We start from the raw sequence: 21,214 nt of genomic DNA, 5'->3' as shown, positions 1-21,214 counted from the left end.
GCTGTGTGACCTTGGACAGACAGTTTACTTCACTAAACCTCTGTCTCCTCATCTGTAAAAAGAGGAAGCTGGACAAAGTAAAAGTGAAGCCTCCTCCCACCTCAGATTTTCCCACACTGGACTTAACTCTGTGCCTGATTTCTGACTTAGAAACCCTCCCTTTCCCAGCCGTGGGGGAAGGAAGAGGGCCAGGAGAGGACAGCCACTTACTTGTCATGACAAGAAATAGGAGAAACAGAAACAGGACCACATGTCACTTGCACAAGTTGCTGCTTCAGCCAGTGATGGGTTTAGGTGAAAAGCACGGTTATAATTAGAGCAGCAGGCTGGCCTGAATGCTCCTCCAGCCACAGTGAGCACAGCTGGATCTGTCGACTGCATGCACAGGAGTCTGAGACGCTGCTTCGGCCTTGGAAACGATCCTTCTTAAAAGGATTTGCCTCCTTCCTCAAGGGAAAGAAAACCTATTGATATAAAAGCTTATTTCCCTTCCGGCTTCCCCTGCTAAATGCTACTTCAGTAGAGACCAAGTGTTGATGAATACGGGGGAAAGAAAAAAATCGTAACCTGAGCCTGGTCACATTGCCCCTTGTGATATAGTTTTATTTTTAACTTTGAAACACTTGAACTATTTCTGTTGAAGTTTTCTCTCCTTTCCCTGCCTCCTCAACAGAACTCTGTCCTCTGCTGCAGCTGATGCACCCTGGTCACTTCCTGCGATCTGCTTGCTCACAATCAAGGGACACAGGTGCTGCAGATGCTGACTCAGCCCGGGCCATTAAGGTAAGCTGTTTAAATGTGAGCAGGTGCAACAGGGAGACATTCGGAGTGGTGAAAATGGAGATAGAAGCTGGGCTGCGCATCACCTTTTTGCTCTGAACAAGAAGATTATTAAGTGAATTAGTCAGATGTGGAGAGGGGGTTGGCTTTGAGAATGAGAATTGGCCATATGTAACTCCCGTTTTAAATAAAAAATCTTAGAGCAGAAAGAAATTACCTGCTTTCTGACAGTTTATGTTCTTTCTTCTACAACCACCCAAAGTGGCTATCTGCTATCTCTAAAGTTATACAGTAGTGGTGGGAGGGGGGTTGGGACAGGGTGGAGGAGATGGTGAGGGAATAGGTGGAAAGACCAGACACCAGGATTTCTATTTTCTAAAGTCCAAGTTCTATGACCTTTTCACCAATCAGCATTTTCTATGTTAACAGAAAGTCATTCTATGTATCTTAAGTTCCATCCCATGTCACACTACCGATTCATAATGTAGCACAATTATGTTCACTGCATGTACTATTTAAACTCTGTTTATAGAACTTAAAACCGGTTTTTCTTTAACAATATTCCCTAAATGTGGTTCTCTGCTCTCCAAATCTCTTGAATCCAAAATGCATCCATGGAATAGAAGTGAAAGTATTTCACAAATTGACAAATTTATACAGGCTTTTGCACACAAATCAAAATTATTACAAACTTGGAGCTTGTACATCCAGAGGGACAAAAGGAAAATGACGAATGATACTAGAAGTAGCAAAAGCTTTAAAATGTAGGTTATTTCTAGTTTTTGAAATAACTGCATAGCGTTGCATGTACAGATAAATTGTCAGGGGTAAGGGTGCAGTGTTTATTTTCTCATTTCCCTCTGAGCCTTGCTTTAATGTTCAAAGTTCAGCTAAGGACATCCTAGGAAGTAGCCTATGCAGCAAAAGGGAATCTGTACACTCTGAACTTTGCGGTGTACAGGCTAAAGCTACCAGTGCCAAGTAAAAGGAGACCTACTCAGATACCCTAACTCCTGGATTCCTTCCTTCTTGCCTCTGTAACCTCCAGGCATGTCCCCGAACTGTGCAGTAGATGTCTAGATTATAATTACCCCTGTTTTCCAGGCACAATGTATTGTCTAGGACTAACTTCATTTAATTTTGTCAGTGTTTCTACGGCACCAATGTCTTCAAGGTATATTCTGGGATACTGTGCTGGCAAGAGTGGGGCATGGTGGTTTAGGAGTCACCAAACATACAGGCTGCCTCACAGCTACCCCAAGATACTCTGGCTAATTAGCACTTTCTTGGCCAATACAAAAGAGTAATTAAAAATACTGATACCAATAACACAAGCATCAGATATGAGAATTAACTAGGGTATAATGAAAATGCTGGACTCAAAAAAAATTAAAAAAAAAAGAAAATGCTGGACTCATAGCCCAGAAACCCAGGATTGTGGACCCAGATATGGGAATTATCATCAGCTAACTGGTTGTGTTAAAATCTCAAGAGGCAAAATGATTACTTTAGTTTTAACTTTATACATTTTTCTTTCCCTAGAATTAAATATGTCCATAGAAGGGGAACAGGTTAACGGTGTATAATTAAAGAAACTAATTAATTGGGTAACAGGTTAAGGGTTGAAGAACATCTCTGACCTTTAACTTTTGACCTTGTCACTTCCACAGAAGATAAGCCTCAGGAATAAATAATTATCACCAGGACGAGCCACATGAGGAGGCAAAATAGTTAGTTGCTGATATCATGTGAGGGGTGCTGAAAGGGGCCCTTGCCTAAAAATATCTCTCTGACATCAACCCTGTTTGCCTACTAATTTTAAAATTATAGTAAAGAATGTTAAAGCTATTATCTGTTAATCCCATTCTCTTTTGCTTGAGTCAGTGATTAAATATACCTGCTATATGCTTTCTCATGACCTTGCTGGCCAGTGACAGTCAGGCGCCACCTCTTCCGCATTCTTTCAGGCTCTGTCCTATTTTGCCCTTGGCTCCATGTGAGCTGCCCACATGCCCTTGGCCACCACCACGACACAGGTAGCTCTACACGGCATTGTGGTTTCTACAGAATTCTATTATATCAAGGTGGGAAGCAAGAGAAAGACACTTCACTTTTTTCTAGGCCTCAGTTTCTCATGTACTAAATGAAGAGGTTAAACTAACTAGACACTTTCCTTTCAAAGAGAGGTTCTTAGACCATCAACATGATCAGGAGCTTGTTAAATGGTAAGACCCTCGGGCCCCACCCCAATCCTACCAGATCCAAATCTGCGTTTTAAAAAAGATTGCCCAGGTGATTCCTACACACAGGGAAGATTGAGAAGCTCCAAAGTAGAGAATTTGTGGTTATGTGCCTCATCCAGATTTCTGATTTAGGACTGCAAGGATTTAGAACAAGTACTACAACCTCCTGAAAACAATTCTGGCAGCATTCAGAGCGTCTATTATTTTTTTAAATTTATAATAGTTATTGTAAAATTGGTTTCCATATAACACCCAGTGCTTCGCCCAAGTGCCCCCCCTCCATGACCATCACCCCCTTCCCCCCTCCCCCTCCTCCTTCAGTCCTCGGTTCGTTTTCAGTATTCAATAGTCTCTCATGATTTGTGTCCCTCTCTCTCCCCAACTCTCTTTCCCTCTTCCCCTCCCTATGGTCCTCTGTTAGGTTTCTCCTGTTAGACCTATGAGTGCAAACATATGGTATCTGTTCTTCTCTGCCTGACTTATTTTGCTTAGCATGACACCCTCAAGGTCCATCCACTTTGCTACAAATGGCCATATTTCATTCTTTCTCATTGCCATGTAGTGTTCCATTGTGTATATATACCACATCTTCTTGGTCCATTCATCTGATGATGGACATTTAGGCTCTTTCCATGTTTTGGCTATTGTTGACAGTGCTGCTATGAACATTGGAGTACATGTGCCCCTAGGCATCAGCACTTGTGTATCCCTTGGGTAAATCCCTAGCAGGGCTATTGCTGGGTCATAGGGGAGTTCTACTGATAGTTTTTTGAGGAACCGCCACACTGTTTTCCAGAGCGGCTGCACCAGTTTACATCCCACCAACAGTGTAGGAGGGTGCCCGTCTCTCCACACCCTCTTCAACATCTATAGTCTCTTGCTTTCTTCATTTTAGCCACTCTGACTGGTGTGAGGTAGTATCTCAGTGTGGTTTTGATTTGTATTTCCCTGATGGTGAGTGACACTGAGCATTGTTTCATGTGCCTATTGGCCATCTGGATGTCCTCTTTGGAGAAGTGTCTGTTCAGGTCTTCTGCCCATTTCTTCACTGGATTATTCGTTTTTCAGGCGTCTATTTTAACTCAAGCCAGCAGAAGTCTTTTCCATTCAGTTAAGGCTACATTCACCTAGTCACATTGAAAACATTTCTTTTTCTTAAAAAAAAAAAGTCCCAAATTAGCATACATCTGACATCATTACAACTTTCCCCTAAATCTGTTTCAAATTGCTCTCACACAGCTCTTTCAAAATGCTGTTTTCTTTAGGGTTGTATTTGATTTCATTCAATTCAGTCCTATTGAATAAACATGTAGTTCCAGGAACACATTGGCAATACTCACTCTCTCAGTATCTCAGAAATTCTTGTCTACATTCCTTGAGGGGCATTGTGTTCTCCTTTGGGATTCCAGTCCGAGCCCCTTTCCCACCCAAACACACTCTTCCAGCCAGATAACTTCTGTTTCATTGATGGCCTTCATCCCTGAGCTCCCTGTCACAGCAACTTCCCTTAGTGGGTACTGACCCTGCAGCCCATGGCAAGAGAGAAGCCAACTTTAGCTGACACCTTCCCTTTTTGCTTAATGAATAGAATAATGTATGTAGGTACAAATAAAAATGACAAACTTAGGCCTAGGAAACAAAGATGCCTCAATCTGCCTTTGTGACATCTGAAAGGTCTTCTGGCCTGGATGCAGTACTGTTTGAATTCCTAAGAGCTTCAGGAATGAATGTGGTGAATACAAGGTACCATAGTTGGGGGATTTTAGTGGGACTCACATTCCTATGGGACTAAGGTAAGACTTTTTTCTTAAATGCAGTTTGAGGATGATTTAGCAGGCAGTGGAACATAAGCTACATTGGCCTGATGGAGAACTGAACACTGAAAGGCCAGCCAAGAGTGGCAGGAGTGATGCAACGGGAAGACATAAAGACTTGGGTGCAGAAGTGACCATGGAAATGACCTTCCTCATAAGGGAAGGACTAACAATTGAGTGACACTTTCTCTACTTTATCTCATTTGTCATAATCCTCTGGGTTATTATGAATTCAATTTTATCAATGAGTAAATTAGCTTTAGGGAAATTAACTTCCCAAAAATTACTTAGCTAACACATAACAGTGTTTAGAATTTACTTTAAATTCAGGGTATCAGGTAAGGCCTTCACAAGAGGTAACATATAAGCTGAAATCTAAACAGCAAAAAGGAGCCTATAACACAAAGAGCAAAGGGAGAATTTTGGTAGAAAAAAACAACACAAAGTCCCTATACTGGACTAAGTGACAAGACTAGACCTAAGTGAGGGGCACCTGGGTTGCTCAGTTGGTTGAGCGTTCAACTTTGGCTCAGGTCATGATCTCATGGTTCGTGGGTTCAAGCCCTGCATTGGTCTCTGTGCTGACTGCTAGCTCAGAGCCTGAAGCCTGCTTCAGATTCTGTGTCTCTTTCACTCTCTGCCTCTCCCCTGTTCATGCTCTGTCTCTCAAAAATAAACAAAATGGGAAAAAATTAAAAATTAAAAAAAAAGACTAGACCTCAGTGGTCAAGGGAGAGGTGAGGTAAAGGAGGTCAGCAGGGCACACTGATGTAGGACTTCGTGGGCCAAGATAAAGTTGTCTGAGTTTACTCCTTGTGATGGGAATCCACTGGAGATTCTAAGTGGGAATAATGACCTAGTGTTAAAAGTTATTGAAATCACTCTTTCTGCTGATGAATATAGATTACAGAACACAAGATGGGAAGGGTCGAGCTGACTATAGGCTTTTGCACCAGACTGGATGACCACGATGGTGCTTGGATCTAGGCAGTGGTGGTGGAGATGGGAAGAATTGGACAGAACTGTCCACTGCCCTTTCAGATCTCTTCCCAAGGGCTTCCTACCTAACTGGGCAGTAGTTCCTTTGTGATTGAAAGCACAAAATCAACCAGCTTCTAGCTCAGTGGTTCTTAAACTTGAGCTTACAACAGAATCAGCTGGATGCAATAGTTCTGATTCTGTAGGTCTGATTTGGTAGGGTCCAAAAATTTACATTTTTAACCAGTTGCTAGGTAATACTGATACTGTGGGTCAGTATGCAGGTCATTTTAAGGGCCACTGCCCTAGCTGACTCACCTTTTCTATTAATTTACTCCTCTCTGAGTGGTCCACACAGCACCACAACCTGCATCAAATGTTTCTCCCCTGGCAGGTTCTAACTTATCCCCTATTTTTTGTAAAGAAATATCTAGCACTTAGACTCATGTACCTGGTTCTTCCATCTACTCACATTCCAATTAAATTGCATCCGGTAAAACCAGTAAAATCTAGTACTGTGTAGACTTTTTAAACAATTTAAGTCTAAATTATATTATTTTGACTGCTATCTCCTCTATCTAGGGCAACTTTAAAACATTTGAGGAGAGTGTTTCAGAGACTGTTTTGACCATAGACTTCACTGAAGGTCATTTTTAAGAGGAGAGAATGTATTGCCTTTTCAGACAGGAAGTAAGAATTATTTATTTAAGTTTGTTTATTTGTTTTGAGAGAGAGACAGAGATGGAAAGAGAATCCCACGCAGTCTCTGCACCGTCAGCGCAAAGCCTGACACAGGGCTCAAACTCACTGTATGTAGGTCATGACCTGAGCCCAAATCAAGAGTCAGATGCTTAACTGACTGAGCCACCCAGGCACCCCAGGAGGTAATAATGTAAAGGTGAACATAAGAGCATAGAAACTGAAGGAGGAAATGGCACCTGGATAAAAATCGTTTTTGTCATTGAATTTTGTCAAATTTTTCAACCGTGAAGAGTTTCTATGACGTATGTTCTTTAATTTAGTAGGTTTTGAGTTTAAATCTCAGAATCTATATTATACTACAGATTCTAACCTAAAAACTTTACTTTCATATTTGTACCACCTCAAATGCAAAGCCATGGGACCTGGATACTTTTTGTATTTCCTCTATTCAGATGGGCACAGTATGGAATATGGTCCAGACAAAGACAAAAAAAAAAAAAAGTCATCAGAGGATGAAGGTACTTCTTATGAACTTCCTATCAATAAAGAACATCCAGTTTCTCTATAGTCTGGAAAGATTATATATGTAGACACTTTCTGTGCCCCAAATGGAGGAAGGGAGGCTCTTCCCCTGTTGGGCTCTAGTCAAGGGCTTGCTTTCTTCCCAAATCACGGGGATAGACCACATGTCTCTGTGGGTTTCTGTGGGACACAGTGTGATGTAGCAAAGAGTACAGAGTTTGAAGCCAGACAAACCTAGGCCTCTTTGTGTTCCACTGTAAAGTGTAAAGGGTAATACCCACATCACATAGCTTTTGTGAGGATTAAATAAGGTGTTACTTAAAGCACATGGTAGGCCCTAAAATCTTATTTTCCTTTCTCCCTGACATACAAAATGCAGAAAAGCTACTCAGTTTAGGAAAGTCAGACAAACACCATGGAGGATAAGGATCCAGTCACTGCACTGGAACAGAGATTAGAGGACCACATCATCGTATGTCACAAGATAACCAATGCTACATATAAGTTGATCAATTTAGGGCAAGATCAACTGGCTACAACCTAAGTTGATCAGTCAAGTATTCAAGTTTGTCTGGCACTAAGAGGCTTTCTGGGATCGGGAACATTCAGAGCTAAAACGAAGAGAGTCCCAGCAAACCAGGATGATTGGTCATAATGCTTACCCAGCAATAATTAGACAATCAAGAATTTTGAATTGTCCTTTATCTCAGTGGGAACAATTTCCCCTAGATATACATCAAAAGGTTCGGATATGATTTTTTATACCCTTCAGCTATATTTATCTTTCTTCTCCCCTCCACTGTCAAATTTCTCCAAGAGTGGTCTCCACTTACTGTGTCTTTCTGCTCAGTACGTGTCCTCTCTCAAAGTCACTTATTTGGTGTAGCTCCAGAGCCTGGCAGAAGATCTTTAAATAGCATCATTAAAAACAAAACAAACAAAAGAAACAGCATCTTTATTCCTGTGTGCATTGGGTTTTTTTTTTTTTCTCTTAAAGGGTCATTTTCAAGTAACTTCAAAGACAGAGCAATAGGGCTCTACCACAAATGTTTCCAGTTTCAATAGCACTATTCCAAAGAAACTATACTTTATAATGCTGAAGGATAAGAAATGATTAGGCTTAGAGTTCATCACCACTCTCCCTCCAGACAAACATATCCCTGCTGCTGGGGCTGAGTTGTCACTACACACACAGAGCACACAAAACTAGGTAGGCCTGTTTGTCCCTTCATAGAAATTTATCTCAACTTTGTGACAGAACCAAGGTGGCAAATACGTGGTTGGACAGTCCTGCTGCTGGTAGCTTCTTTCACTTAGCCTTATTCCATTTATGATCTGCTTCTTCTTTCCCATGGAAAAACCAGTAGGGGACTCTGAATCATCCAGACTGCATCTTTATTCATGAGTGTCTTTTATGAATAGAAAGCAGATGATCACACTCTACCAGCCAGGCCACAGGCCCTGCCAACATTGGAATGTGTATTTAATGGCTTCCCCTCCCCTCCAAGCAAACACTACATTTTGCGTGGCAAGGGTCCCATCACACAGCTGAAATGCCACATTTGCTCTGGCAAGAGCTCTCTGGGGATCTGCCATGAGCAGTAGCATTGTTATCATTGTTCTTAATCTTGAGGCAGCACTCGAGGCTATAACACACCATTTCCTTTACATGGGGCCACATAGTTCTGACTCTTAGCTCTCTGGTTTTCCTTCTCTGGCTCTACTTCTCCCCTCTGTCATGAAAGTAGTCATACTCAGCTCTGTACTTCACAGCTCAGATACCTATTCTATGCTCTTCTCTTTCCCATTATGGCTTCCTCTCTCACTTCTAAGTGAACAGTTCTCAAATCTGCATCTCTCCACTCTACCCTTATCTTCCCATCCTCATGATCTGTCATCACCTTAAAAACTTGTATTAAACTTGCCAGGATCATCTTTCCCCCAAAACAATTCCCTCTTCAGACTTCTGTTTTTCTCATAATTACACCCAATATTCTCTCTTCCTGGTTCAAAATCTTGGCATCAACTTTGATTCCTCCTCTTTCCCCATCTCCAGGCAGAAAACAAAGTGCCGTGATTCCCTTGCAATGCCTACTGTCTGCCTCATCTTATCGAGTTCCACACCATCAGTCCTGCCCTACAGCTTTATTGCCCTCCATGATGCAGTTTCTTACTCCAAGTCCCTCCACACTGTCCCTCCACTGCTGGTTAACACCCAGTCACAGTGTTAAATCGCCCCCCTTATTGAGCAACCAAATATTTCCAGATGCTTTAGCCTCACATTTACAAATTTCCACAATAAGTCCATGGTGGACTTCCCCCAGCCGCCCACCTCCCCCCAGGAATGATCAATCTAGAATATAGCAGGAGTCTAACTGAATGTTAAATTATATGGTAAATGCTCCAATAGCTGGACTCTTGCATCCGAAAGATGTCCTCTTGCCCAATCCTATCCTTCTCCACCTCAGTCCAGCCCTCACAGCCCTTCACTCTGCTCAATTCCCTCTCTGGCTTTAACACCTTGGTTTATCTTTTCCTGGGCCCTGACTCTGCTTGATGTTCTTGCTTGGGGCTTCTCACCTGCCTCCCGATTCAGGGTATTAGGGATACAGAGCTATCTGCCATGATCCCTCTTTCATGATCCCTCAGAAGGCCTAGTGCATAAGAATCAGATGGGTAATGTGTTAAGGATGTGAATTTCAGATACAGCCCTCACTTAAGTCTGAGGTGCAGCCAGCATAGCAGTGCAGTCCAAAAGAACTTTCTATGCAGATGGAAATGTTCTGTTTTGTGTTGTCCAATAGAGTAGCTACTAACCACATGTGACTATTGAACACTTTAAGTGTAGCTAGTATGACCAAAAAATTGAATCATTAATTTCTTTCCCTTTGATTAATTTAAATTTAAACAGCTACATGTGGCTGATGGCTGCCATTGTGAACAGTGAAGATTAATCGATTTAACAAACATCAGAACTGATTCTTCTTAGCAATAATGCTGAAGAACTACTTAAACAACCAGTGTGATACTTACGCTCCCTTAATGACACATTGTAGGTAATCAACAAATGTTTGTTGAAGGGTTGGGTGAACAAATGAATACATGAACAAATTTGAATATAATTTCCTTGAGATTTAAGGCTGTCTCTTCTGGAAAAGAAAGTTGAGGGGACTTTTCCAAATTAAAAGAGGCTAAAAAGACTTACCAACCAAATGTAATAAATTTACCTTAAAGGGACCCTGGTTCCAAAGTTAAATTAAGAAAAAAATATTGGAGACATTTTTTAGGATAATTGGATAAATTTGAATACAGACAGCATATTACATGATTTTGAAAATATTTTTTAGTTTTCTTAGGTGAGATAATGTTATTCCAATTACAAAGTTAAATTTCTTTAGTGTTGGAAAATATGTGCTGAAGTACTGAGGGATGATGAGGTGTCATGATATCAACAACTTATTTTCAAGTGGTTTGGTAAAAAATGTGTGTGTGTGTGTGTGTGTGTGTGTGTGTGTGTGTGTGTGTAGAGGCAAAGAGAGAAAGCAAAAATGGCAAAATGTTACCTTTAAAATCTAGATAGAGTATATTTGGGTGTTCATTGTATATGTTCTTTCACCTTTCCTGCATATTTGAAAATTTTTTAAGTTATAGGAAAATTCACCCACAATGAATTGGCAAAACCTAAAGTAAAATAAAATTTCAAAATACTGTATTTTGTGACTTTTGGGTGCTAACTCCACCCCACCCCACCCCACCCCACTCCATCTGAGACTAACATAGTGCTGACATTGTGCTGCAAACTCTGTAGACCAGGTGCTGCAAAGTGGTGACCTACAGATTCTGTGTAGTTTGCATACATGTTTTTCTTGGCCCAAATAGAGGTTGTGTTTGTTTTAATTAAGTTAGTTGCCAACCTTAACATTCCAAGAATTTTTATCATGATATATTATGTAGCAAAATGTTTTGCAGTGTAATGAAATATAAAGCACTTATGTTGGGGGCACCTGGCTGGCTCAATTAGCAGAGCATGCAACCCTTGATATCTTGAGTTCAAGCCCCACATTGGGTGTGAAGCCTACTTTAAAAGTTGTAAAAAAAATAAAATAAAAATAAAACACTTATTTTATAATAGTGAACATGTATAGATCATCTCCTATAAGACAAGTACTATTCAAAGAGTTTCAGATTTTTAATTCATTTACTCCCCACAAGAGCACTATGAGATAGGCACTATTCTTATTCTCCCTTTACAGATGGGGAAAACGATGAACAAAGAGATTAAGTAACTTTCTAAAAGTTTCACAACTATGAACTTGTAGTGCAGGTTGAATCTTACGTAGATGGCTTCCTAACTACTATACTTTACTGCCACTCACAAAAGTCTGCATCCCCAGTTTCTCTGGAAAAATCAGATGATTTGGCAACATATTCCCACATGGGACCAACTGACCAGAGCCAATGAGCTACATTCTCCTGAAGGCAGGGCATCTTCCCTTCTGCTTGCCAGAGTCCCCATTCTGCCTGCTTCTGGGGCCTTGGGATCTGACCCCTGCTCTAGCCACAGCACAGATGAATTCAGCAGGGTGAAGGACAGATGATGGATACATCACAGACACTTACACTCTGCCGTAGACCAAGCTGGATATCAGGCTGACTTGTCTGTGGGCGTGAAGCTCTAATGGGAGAGAAAGCTACAAGGTTAACTTGGGCCAGATGTGTATGTGTGGTAGTGAAGGGAGGCATGGCTGGGTGGAATGTCAGAACAAGTGTTGGTAGGCAGTGGAGAAAAAAGTTACAGGAACCAAAAGGTAAGATGCCCACCCCACCAGAGGGCTGTGTGTGTCAGTGAAAAGAGCATGGGCTAGCTTGGCCCAGGATTCCATCACTTATCAGCTGTATAACCTTGGACAAGTTATTTAATTTCTCCAGCTTCCATTTCCTGGGCTATAAAATGGGGGCAGTGACATGTACTTCCAGGGTGATTAAAGGAATTAGAGTATGTGAAGTCTCTTTGCCTCTTGTTAATATACATAACCAAAATACTTTTCTTACTAATCATTCATATTCATATTTTCATGTTTCCCCCCTAGATTTATAAAGTAAGAAGAATTAAGAAGCTATGGTGAGTACCCAGGTGATTACTGAATTTTCGTCGTTCAGGGGTCCAGATCTGGCTTCATTAACCTGTAGCCCAAGCACTTGATGACATTTATTGACATTTGGCCAAACCAGAGATGCTACAGCAGAACCTAGAAGAAACTGGCATGAAGTAGGGGAAATGCAGTCAGCTGAGAAATATTTGTGAGAATATACTTTCACTAAAACTTTAAAAATGAAAAACCCAAACATCCAGCAATAAACTAAGTGACTGACAATTCCTTCATTCAGCAAATTGATTACTTACAATGGTCCAGGTTCTGGAGATACAGATGTGAACAAAACTAGACATAGCCCTTGTCCTCCCAGCAGTAGGTAGCTAGTTGGTTAAATAAATAACAGCACACCACTCTGGACTATTATACTGCCATGATGAAGACAGTTTTCAAAGAATCATTAATAAAACAGCCTAGTCTTATATTGTAATAGTAAGTTAAAAACAGGATGAAGAATTGTATTCATAGTATTAACAAGATAATATAATTACCCATAATCCACAACTCAAAAACAATTATCAACATTGTAGTGCATTACATTCAGCTTTTTCCTTCTCTATTCTTTAAAAAAAAATTTTAATGTTGATTTTTTTGAGAGAGAGACAAGTAAGAGTCAAGGAGAGGCAGAAAGAGGGAGACACAGAATCCAAAATAGGCTCTAGGCTCCAAGCTGTCAGCACACAGCTCAATTCAGGTCCCATACCCACAAACTGTGAGATTATGACCTGAGCTGAAGTTGGACACTTAACGGACTGAGCCACCCAGGCTCCCCTTTCTTTTTCTATTCTAAACACATCTACTATATAAATAGAATAAACTATTGGAAAATGAAGAAAAGAGAGTTGGTAGTTGTTATTTTTGGGTTGTGAGATTATTAGTGATTTTTGTTTTCTTCTCTATGATTTTGTAGATTGTCCAAGGTTCCTATAATAAGTATGTATTAAACAGAAAAGAAGCCAATTAAAACACAGTCACAGACGTTCATAGAGCTTTTCTTTCCCATTTGTTTTCTCTTTCCTCTGGCTTTGGTGTCTCCAGGGTAGGGCACGCAGGCCTTCATCTGGGCAGCACAGGCATTGTGAGAAATGCTTCGACCGTCACTGCCACATTCCTGTGGAGCCTGATGTCTCCTGTCTGGTGATAAACTGCCACCTGTCCTGTGGTGCTACCTTCCACATGTGCAAAGAGGCAGAGCATGAGCTCCTCTGCCCTCTAGAGCAGGTTCCATGCCTCAACTCTGAATATGGTTGCCCCCTTTCCATGTCCCGCCACAAGCTGGCCAAGCACTTGCAAGTGTGCCCTGCCAGTGTGGTCTGCTGCTCCATGGAGTGGAATCGCTGGCCAAATGTGGACTCTGAAACAATCCTTCATGAGAACATCATGAAAGAGACCCCCAGTGAGGAATGTTTGGACACAGCCCTGGCCCTCCAGGACCAGAAGGTCCTTTTTAGATCTCTGAAAATGGTAGAACTTTTCCCAGAAACTAGAGAGCCCACTGAGGAGGAACCTACCACAAATGGTGAAGCCACTTGGGAGGAAATGGGAGGAGCAGTGGGTGGAGTAGATGCTGGGTTGGTACCACATGGATCTCTGCCAGCAACTAATGGAGAAATGATAGAGCTAAGTCAAGAAGAGCGAGAGGCTTTAGCCAAAACCAAAGAAGGGATGGACCTGGCGAAGTTTGGCAAGTGGGAAAATATATTCAGCAAAGAGCATGCAGCCTCTGCTTTAACAAGTACATCAGTGAGCTGTGACAGCAATAGCAGGAACAGCCCAGGAAAAGAACAGGTTTCCAATGGCAATAACGTGATAGGGGAGGATGCTCTCCAAGAGAAAGAACCACAGGAAAAACAGAAGCAGCAGGACATTAATGCAGCAGTGGAAAAGACAGGCCTCGCCCCTTGGCAGGATGGTGTTCTGGAAAGACTGAAAACAGCTGTGGATGCAAAGGACTATAATATGTATCTGGTGCACAATGGAAGGATGCTTATTCATTTTGGTCAGATGCCTGCTTGTACGCCTAAGGAGAGAGACTTTGTTTATGGCAAACTTGAGGCTCAGGAAGTAAAGACTGTTTATACCTTCAAAGTTCCCGTGAGCTACTGTGGGAAGCGGGCTCGCGTTGGAGATGCCATGCTGAGTTGTAAGCCAAGTGAACACAAGGCAGTAGATACCTCAGATTTAGGGGTCACTGTGGAGGACCTGCCCAAATCAGATCTCATCAAGACCACCCTCCTGTGTGCTTTAGAAAGAGAGCTTAAAGGGCATGTCATTTCCGAATCCAGGAGCATTGATGGTCTGTTCATGGATTTTGCTACACAGACATATAATTTTGAGCCAGAACAGTTTTCTTCTGGGACTGTGCTGGCTGACCTCCTAACCACTGCCAACCCAGGGGGACTCCATGTGGAACTCCACAGTGAGTGCGTGACCAGGAGACATAACAAGAGCAGCTCTGCCTTTACTTTCACTTGCAACAAATTCTTCAGGAGGGATGAATTCCCCCTACATTTCAAGAATGTCCACACAGACATTCAGTCATGTCTCAATGGCTGGTTCCAGCATCGATGCCCTCTTGCCTACTTGGGATGTACTTTTATTCAAAACCATTTCCGTCCTCCAGGACAAAAGGCAAAAGTGATTTATAGTCAGGAGCTCAAGACCTTTGCCATCAAGCCAGAGGTTGCTTCAGAGCTGAGTGAGAGAAAGAAGAACAACCATCTCTCAGGCTGTGGAGCAAAAAGTCAGAAATCTCTCACTAGCCTGCCTCTGGAGGTTTTGCAATACATTGCTGGGTTCTTAGACAGCATCAGCCTGTCCCAACTTTCCCAGGTGTCTGTGCTGATGAGAAATATCTGTGCTACTTTGTTACAAGAGAGAGGGATGGTCCTCCTACAGTGGAAGAAGAAGAGATATTCTCATGGAGGCACCTCCTGGAAAGTCCACAGAGAGGCAAGTAAACTCTTACTCATTTATTCATTCATTCAACAACTATTTAATAAGAGTTTTCTATGTGTCAAGCACTGTACTAGACACTGGCAATGTACTAGGTTACTAATTTCTAAACCCAAGGAGGTCAGTCCAGGGAAGATAGACCTATAGACATATAAATGACAATACAAATGTAGTACCTGTTTATCTCTGTGTACGTGTCCTGGATATCTTCTGCTTGCTCACATGATTCATTCTCCAACACTGTCCACTGTGATCAGTTCTCCCAGGAGGCTGATCTCTACAGACTGCCTCAATCAGCAGCCTTCCCCCCCAGCTTCCCATTGGGCTAATCAAATGGGAGTGTATCAGCAGGAAATGGGAGGGAGGAAGACTGAGTTGATGTATCTATTCTTCTGGCTTCCTCCCTGCACGCATCCTCCCCCTCTATGACACTTAGCACTGGCCACGTCCCTCCATTGAAGGTGACTGTTTCAGGTGGCTTTCTCCACACAGTTACTCATTCTGGGATCTGATGACCTCTGTTCTTCCTTTTCAAGCCTAGGATATTAATGTTCTAGATTGTTACTGGCCTGGTTACTGCACTATATCCTGTGGCTTTCCTATACCCTGCCCATACATTTGTATATCTTTTTTTTTTTAATTCTCTTCAAATTATCCAATTTAACTGTGCCATCAGTTCCCCGCTTGGACTCCAGTACAGTATGCCAACAAATTCTCCTCAGTCTCATATCAAGTAATTTTTTAAAAAGGAGTTTTTGCCTTTGTTAATGGCATTTTGAAATTCTAAAATAATGTGGTCCACTGATCTCTCCTGTTTCAAATATCTATTTACTTTCTAAAAAAAACTCCTGTAAATCAAAGAATCTTTTTCTTTGGAAAAATCTTATTCCTTTTTCCCAGCCACGTTTTGCTTGCTGAACTGCATCATAACTTCTTTCAGTTTATAACATACAGAAGTGAAACTCCTAATTCATCATATCCGAGATGTCCTTAGCATCCTTTCCCATGATAAATATTTGGTAATATGAACCACAAATTAATGGTGTCCATTTAGCCCAATAATTCCATAATCTCATTGTTGAATTTCTTCCCAAAATGTGGGTGTGTGCAAACTGGCACTGGGGAGTTAGAGTTGTTTAAAGCATCTTGTATGTTTTCCATTATTTATTCCTTGAGCGGTTCTCTTAAAAAAATAATTCCATGTGTTAAATAAACACTGACTTCCACCCATCCACCTGTTAGGGATAAACATGAATGACACTGAGATCCTGCCCTCAGAAACTATATAGTCTAGAACTGTCTAATATCTTTCTCTATAAAATCAGATGCAAACAATTTAATTTACATACTAGAAATTCCATTAGTTTTTGGCTCATGTTTGTCCCCAATTCAATGATTGCTGACCACTCTTGAAAATTATTTGGGACAAACTAATTTCCTTTTAGAAAGGAAAAAAGAGAATTTAATTGGAGCTAAAGGATGCTCATATTAAAATGGCTTTTTTTTTTTTTTGAGTAAAAAGGGAAATAGTTCTAAGATCCCAGAAAATACTTTTCTGACATAGGAACAATGAAAAGAAACTGAGGGTGAAGTATCAGCTTGAAAGAGTATCAAGTTATGCCTACCCTCATAGTCAGATTTTAAATTTTTTAATGTTTATTCATTTTTTGAGAGAGAGAAGGGGAGGGGCAGAGGGAGAGGGAGACACAGAATCTGAAGCAGGCTCCAGGCTCTAAGCTGTCAGCACAGAGTCCAATATGAGACTTGAACCTACAAACTATGAGATCATGACCTGAGCCAAAGTCGGATGCTTAACAGACTGAGCCACCCAGGCACCCTTACAAGATTTTAAAACTAGTAACTTTGCCATCACATCCTAGGTGGAAGAGCCAAAAGGGGGTTTGTGTAACAGATACCTGGATTTCTCCTGAGGTTTCTTTTCTAATGTGACTCTTATTGGTTGGGATACTTTTAGTTTTAAACAATACCAACTTAAAATGGCATAAACAATAAAGGGAATTTGGGCGCACATAACTAAAGAAATCCACAGGTAAGGGCTTCAGGTAAGATTTGATCTAGCAGTTCAAAAATGCCCCAAAATGACTTTTTTCTTTCTGTATCTTATCTTTACTTCCTCACTAGTGGCTCCATTCTAAGACACAGTTGTCCCTTGGTGGTCCCTTTTGGCTGCCAGAAGCTCCTAAGATAGCAGTTTCCCAGTTCAAGAACAGAAGGAAAAAGAAAATCTGCTTCTTGATATCTCAAGCAAAAGTTCTAGGGTAGTGTCTCATTGACACTAATCGTCCTGATTTGAACCATGTGTCTATTCCAGAACTAATCACTGTTGCTGGTGGGAGGGTGGTGGGTGGATGTCAATATGCAGATTGCTATAGTCATTTCCATACAATTACATGGCTGGCTGGGAAGATTATCAATTGGAAGGATGGGTTAGGAATTGGATGCTGGGGAAGGAACCAAAAAATGTCTGTGGCAGCCACTAAAATACTCTCTGGAAGCTAAGAACATGAAGGACGGAAAGGTATTTTCTTATACTCTTCAAGTAAAGCCAGCCTGAGCGTATTTCCCCAATGTTCATTTTTGAACTCATATGTTTCCTAACAGATCTGGCAATTCAGCAGCCTCTTCTCCAGAGTCAAGAGCTGGGAGTTTAATGAAGTTGCGTCCATGTCTGAACACCTGAAGGCCTGTCCTTTCAACATTGTAGAGCATAAGACTGACCCAATTCTTCTGACCAGCATGCGTCAACTCCAGGAGCAGACCCGAGAGAGCTTAGTCACCACCTTTAGAGCCAGACCACGAGGAAGACACATCTGCTAAAGATTCAGATGCTGCCATTCTTGGATTCACCCTCTGAGTTACTGAAAGTAGGAGCGTGTGTGGTTTTGAGGACTTTCTTCCATAAACTGTAAATGTGCTTTTCTAGGTGTATGGAGCATGCACTGGCCTAAACCTGAGCAGTTGCACAGGGTCAAAGAATTTCCTAAGCTATGGCTTGTACACTTGCTGTAAGTACTATACTGATAACTTTTTTCCTTCTCCCCGCTCCCCGCTTTTTTTCTAAAACAAATCAATCTGTGGAGAAAAATAGGTAACTTGAGGCCATTTGAAAGATGAGCCTAAGTCTTGGGAGATGAGAGCACAGTGAAATTCCATAACCAGTACAGGCCTATGCTTTTGTGGAGAATGTTTTAATTGATGAGCACTTTCAAATTTATGAGACAGGCAATGCAAGATTGGATCTGAGGTGTGTCTTAGGGCACCCCGCGTGAAGGGCACATGGTTTGACAGTTCTGGAGCTGGGGTTTTCTTGACAGTTTAGTCCAGGTCTTCTTTTAGTCACTCCACTATCTGCAACCCCAGGGAGTCCAAGCACAGCCCAATAAAATGGAGACCTTGACTGAGCACAGCAGCCTTGAGAACACCACAGGCCAAAGAATGAGAGGCAGAAATGAAGCCACAGAGTTTGTTGTGGAGAATCTTGGCAAGATACCGAAAGACAGCCTTGCAAAATAAGGAAAAGTCCGAAAGGCACATTCTATCAATGGAGAAAATTAGCACCAAAAGCCAGAAGCCTACTTTTAAACATGTCAAAAAAATGACTTAAGAGTCAAGATTCTTTTCTTCTTAAAATTACATTCTAAGTCTGGATTAGGGAGAGCAGAAGCATAGTCCAGCACCAGCCTGGGCTAACTGAGATGACTCAAGAAAGGTACTAACACCAGCTTCAGTGTCATGCCAGAATCTACAAGGTAGTCCAGAGAAACCCATACATTTGGAAAAGTCCGGACAAGGCCCACCACAGTTGTTAGATGCCACTTGAGTACCCTGTGGAGAATCATAGGAAGGAACACACCTGAACATAGTGGTTCTCTATAATTTCTCCTACCTATTGCTGTTCATGACTTCAATCTGTCAGAAATTGGTGATACTGTTGGGTTTTGGCAACAAACCGTAAATACTCATGAAAATAGAAGTAAAATAAAAATAGGGGCACCTGGGTGGCTCAGTCGGTTGAGTGTCTGACTTCGGCTCAGGTCATGATCCTACAGTTCATGGGTTCGAACCCCGTGTCAGACTCTGTGCTGATAGCTCAGAGCCTGGAGCCTGCTTCGGATTCTGTGTATCCCTCTCTCTTGCCCCTCCCCTGATCATGATCTATCTCTCTCTATCTCTCAAAAATAAATAAATGTTAAAAAAAAAGAATTAAAATAAAAATACACAATGGAAACTCCCATCACCTAAAGCAGGGTGCTCAGAACTACTGACATTTTGAACTGACCAATTCTTTGCCGTAAGGGACTATCCTGTGTGTTATATATTTAGCAGCAGCCTTGGCCTCTATGCACTAGATACCAGTAGTTCCCCACTCCCACAGCTGTAACAACAAAAAATGTCCCCCGACATTGCTAAATATCCTCTGGATTGAAATCCCTCTGGGTTGAAATCCTTCTGGGTTGAAAACTACCCTAAACAATGTCATACCAGTGGCAATAACTTAGGATAAGCTTTTTAGTACAGCAAAATCTTACATAAGTATCTACAATGGTTATGATTTTATGTAGCTCTTCTTTATTTACTAGATAAGTCTTAGACAGATGTGATTTTAAATTAGGAACCAGATGGAGCTGATTGTTCCATGTGGCTTTATGTCCTTAGGGCATGCGCAAAGAATATATCCTTTCAGCTCAGCTCTCTCCAGATGTAGCAGAAACCAACGTGTTGAGCTATTTATCTTGTTTCTTTCCCTCTCACCTTAATCGGTGCCATTTTCCCAGAAGTCTTCAAACAAATGAGAAAGAAAAAAAAGGACATATATCATGTGGAAGCAGAGAACAAAGAATTCAGACAACAAAAAGAGTCTAGTCAATCTGAATACTTGTTATTGCCTGGGTCTCTCTCTGACCATGGTCCAGAGCTTGTATAGATGAAGTAGATGACACCAGTGAGAAGAGGCAGAAGACATTAAAGCAAGTCCTAGAGTAGAAGCATGCTCATCTTTTCATTATAATGTGCCACCTGGTACTATTTGGTAACATAAGTTTAGTTTTCGTAATCCTTTTTGCTTGGTTTATCTTTCACATTTGTATATAAGGCACCATTTTCTAAAAATACAACTAGAGTATGAGCTATGATTTTATTCACTGAAGATGAGTAACTGGAAACAGCTGAGCACCAAAGTAAGAAAAAAGGAAGAGTTCGCCAGGTCTCAACTCCATGTGTTTTGAATCTAGTCCCCTCCCATATGAAGAAAGAAAGCTCCTAAAGTCCATTCTGGGTTTCTTCTTTTACTAGAAAAAGAGAGAAAGGGGAGCTATTCACCAAGAGAGAGAAAAATCAGGCGCTGCCATTAAATGAATGAAAAATATAGAAAAAGGAGGAGAGCAGAGGGCTTTTCCTTCATACCTGGGCAGCCCAGGGTCCAGGAGAGCTGCTAGAGGACTGCCCATATGGCTCTGTGTGCTAAACACTTATAATTACTCTTTATTTTCCAAGTTGCTGCCTTCAGAGCAAAATTAAATTGATTAACATCATCAAACACATTTCATAAGATATATAATTGTATATGCTGGAGGAAACCAGGGTACTACAGGTATCCACCAGTCTGCACAAACAAGCAAATTTTATGGTCAGATGGCAGTTGGAGCAAAAAGGAAGCCTTTTAGAGATGCCGTGGATTGGACAGAAAAATGACTGGATTCATGAGATGAGGCTATGTTGAGTAGCATGAGCAGAATTATCTGACAGAAGCAAGACAGCTAGACATTGCTTTAGATGAGGAAGCAGCAGACGGGAGTGAAAAGGAATAGGAATAGGAATAGGAGTCTGGACAGGGAGGTGTCTATTTACAGATACCTTGATGAGAAAATCAATCTGGAATAGAGAACAGCAGACATGGAGGGTGAGGTCTGTAGAAGTGAAGTAGAAAAGAAATTTCTGTCTTATAATGAAGGGAAAAATGAAAAGCAAGGTGTAACTTGAAGATGGAACAGGAAACCCATGGTGAAAGTCTGATCTATATGTGATATCAAGTCAAACTGAAGTGAAG

The 21,214-nt window shown here is 41.4% G+C and overlaps 1 protein-coding gene across 2 annotated transcripts; it reads left to right on the top strand.

The window, feature by feature from the left end:
• The first annotated feature begins 361 nt into the window (after positions 1-361).
• Positions 362-19,176, top strand: LOC115284943 (F-box only protein 40). 2 transcript variants are annotated; one of them, XM_029931390.1, is made up of 4 exons: positions 362-783; positions 12,130-12,161; positions 13,231-15,144; positions 17,770-19,176. In XM_029931390.1, exons 2-4 carry the CDS (start codon positions 12,159-12,161, stop codon positions 17,983-17,985), a joined length of 2,133 nt encoding a protein of 710 aa, XP_029787250.1. In that variant the 5' UTR covers positions 362-783; positions 12,130-12,158; the 3' UTR covers positions 17,986-19,176. The 2 variants fall into 2 exon arrangements, with proteins under 2 accessions (XP_029787250.1, XP_029787249.1); XM_029931389.1 differs by having other exon boundaries at positions 12,130-12,173.
• Positions 19,177-21,214: the final 2,038 nt, after the last annotated feature.

Source organism: Suricata suricatta, unplaced genomic scaffold (assembly GCF_006229205.1).
Source record: "Suricata suricatta isolate VVHF042 unplaced genomic scaffold, meerkat_22Aug2017_6uvM2_HiC HiC_scaffold_27, whole genome shotgun sequence".
Taxonomy (NCBI): domain Eukaryota; kingdom Metazoa; phylum Chordata; class Mammalia; order Carnivora; family Herpestidae; genus Suricata; species Suricata suricatta.
The sequence above is the reverse complement of the archived record's forward strand: the minus strand, read 5'-3'. Positions and strand labels throughout refer to the sequence as shown.

Coding starts and splice junctions, on each gene's coding strand:
- LOC115284943 (XM_029931389.1), top strand. Junction 15,145..17,769: donor CCTGGAAAGTCCACAGAGAG/GCAAGTAAACTC, acceptor GTTTCCTAACAG/ATCTGGCAATTCAGCAGCCT.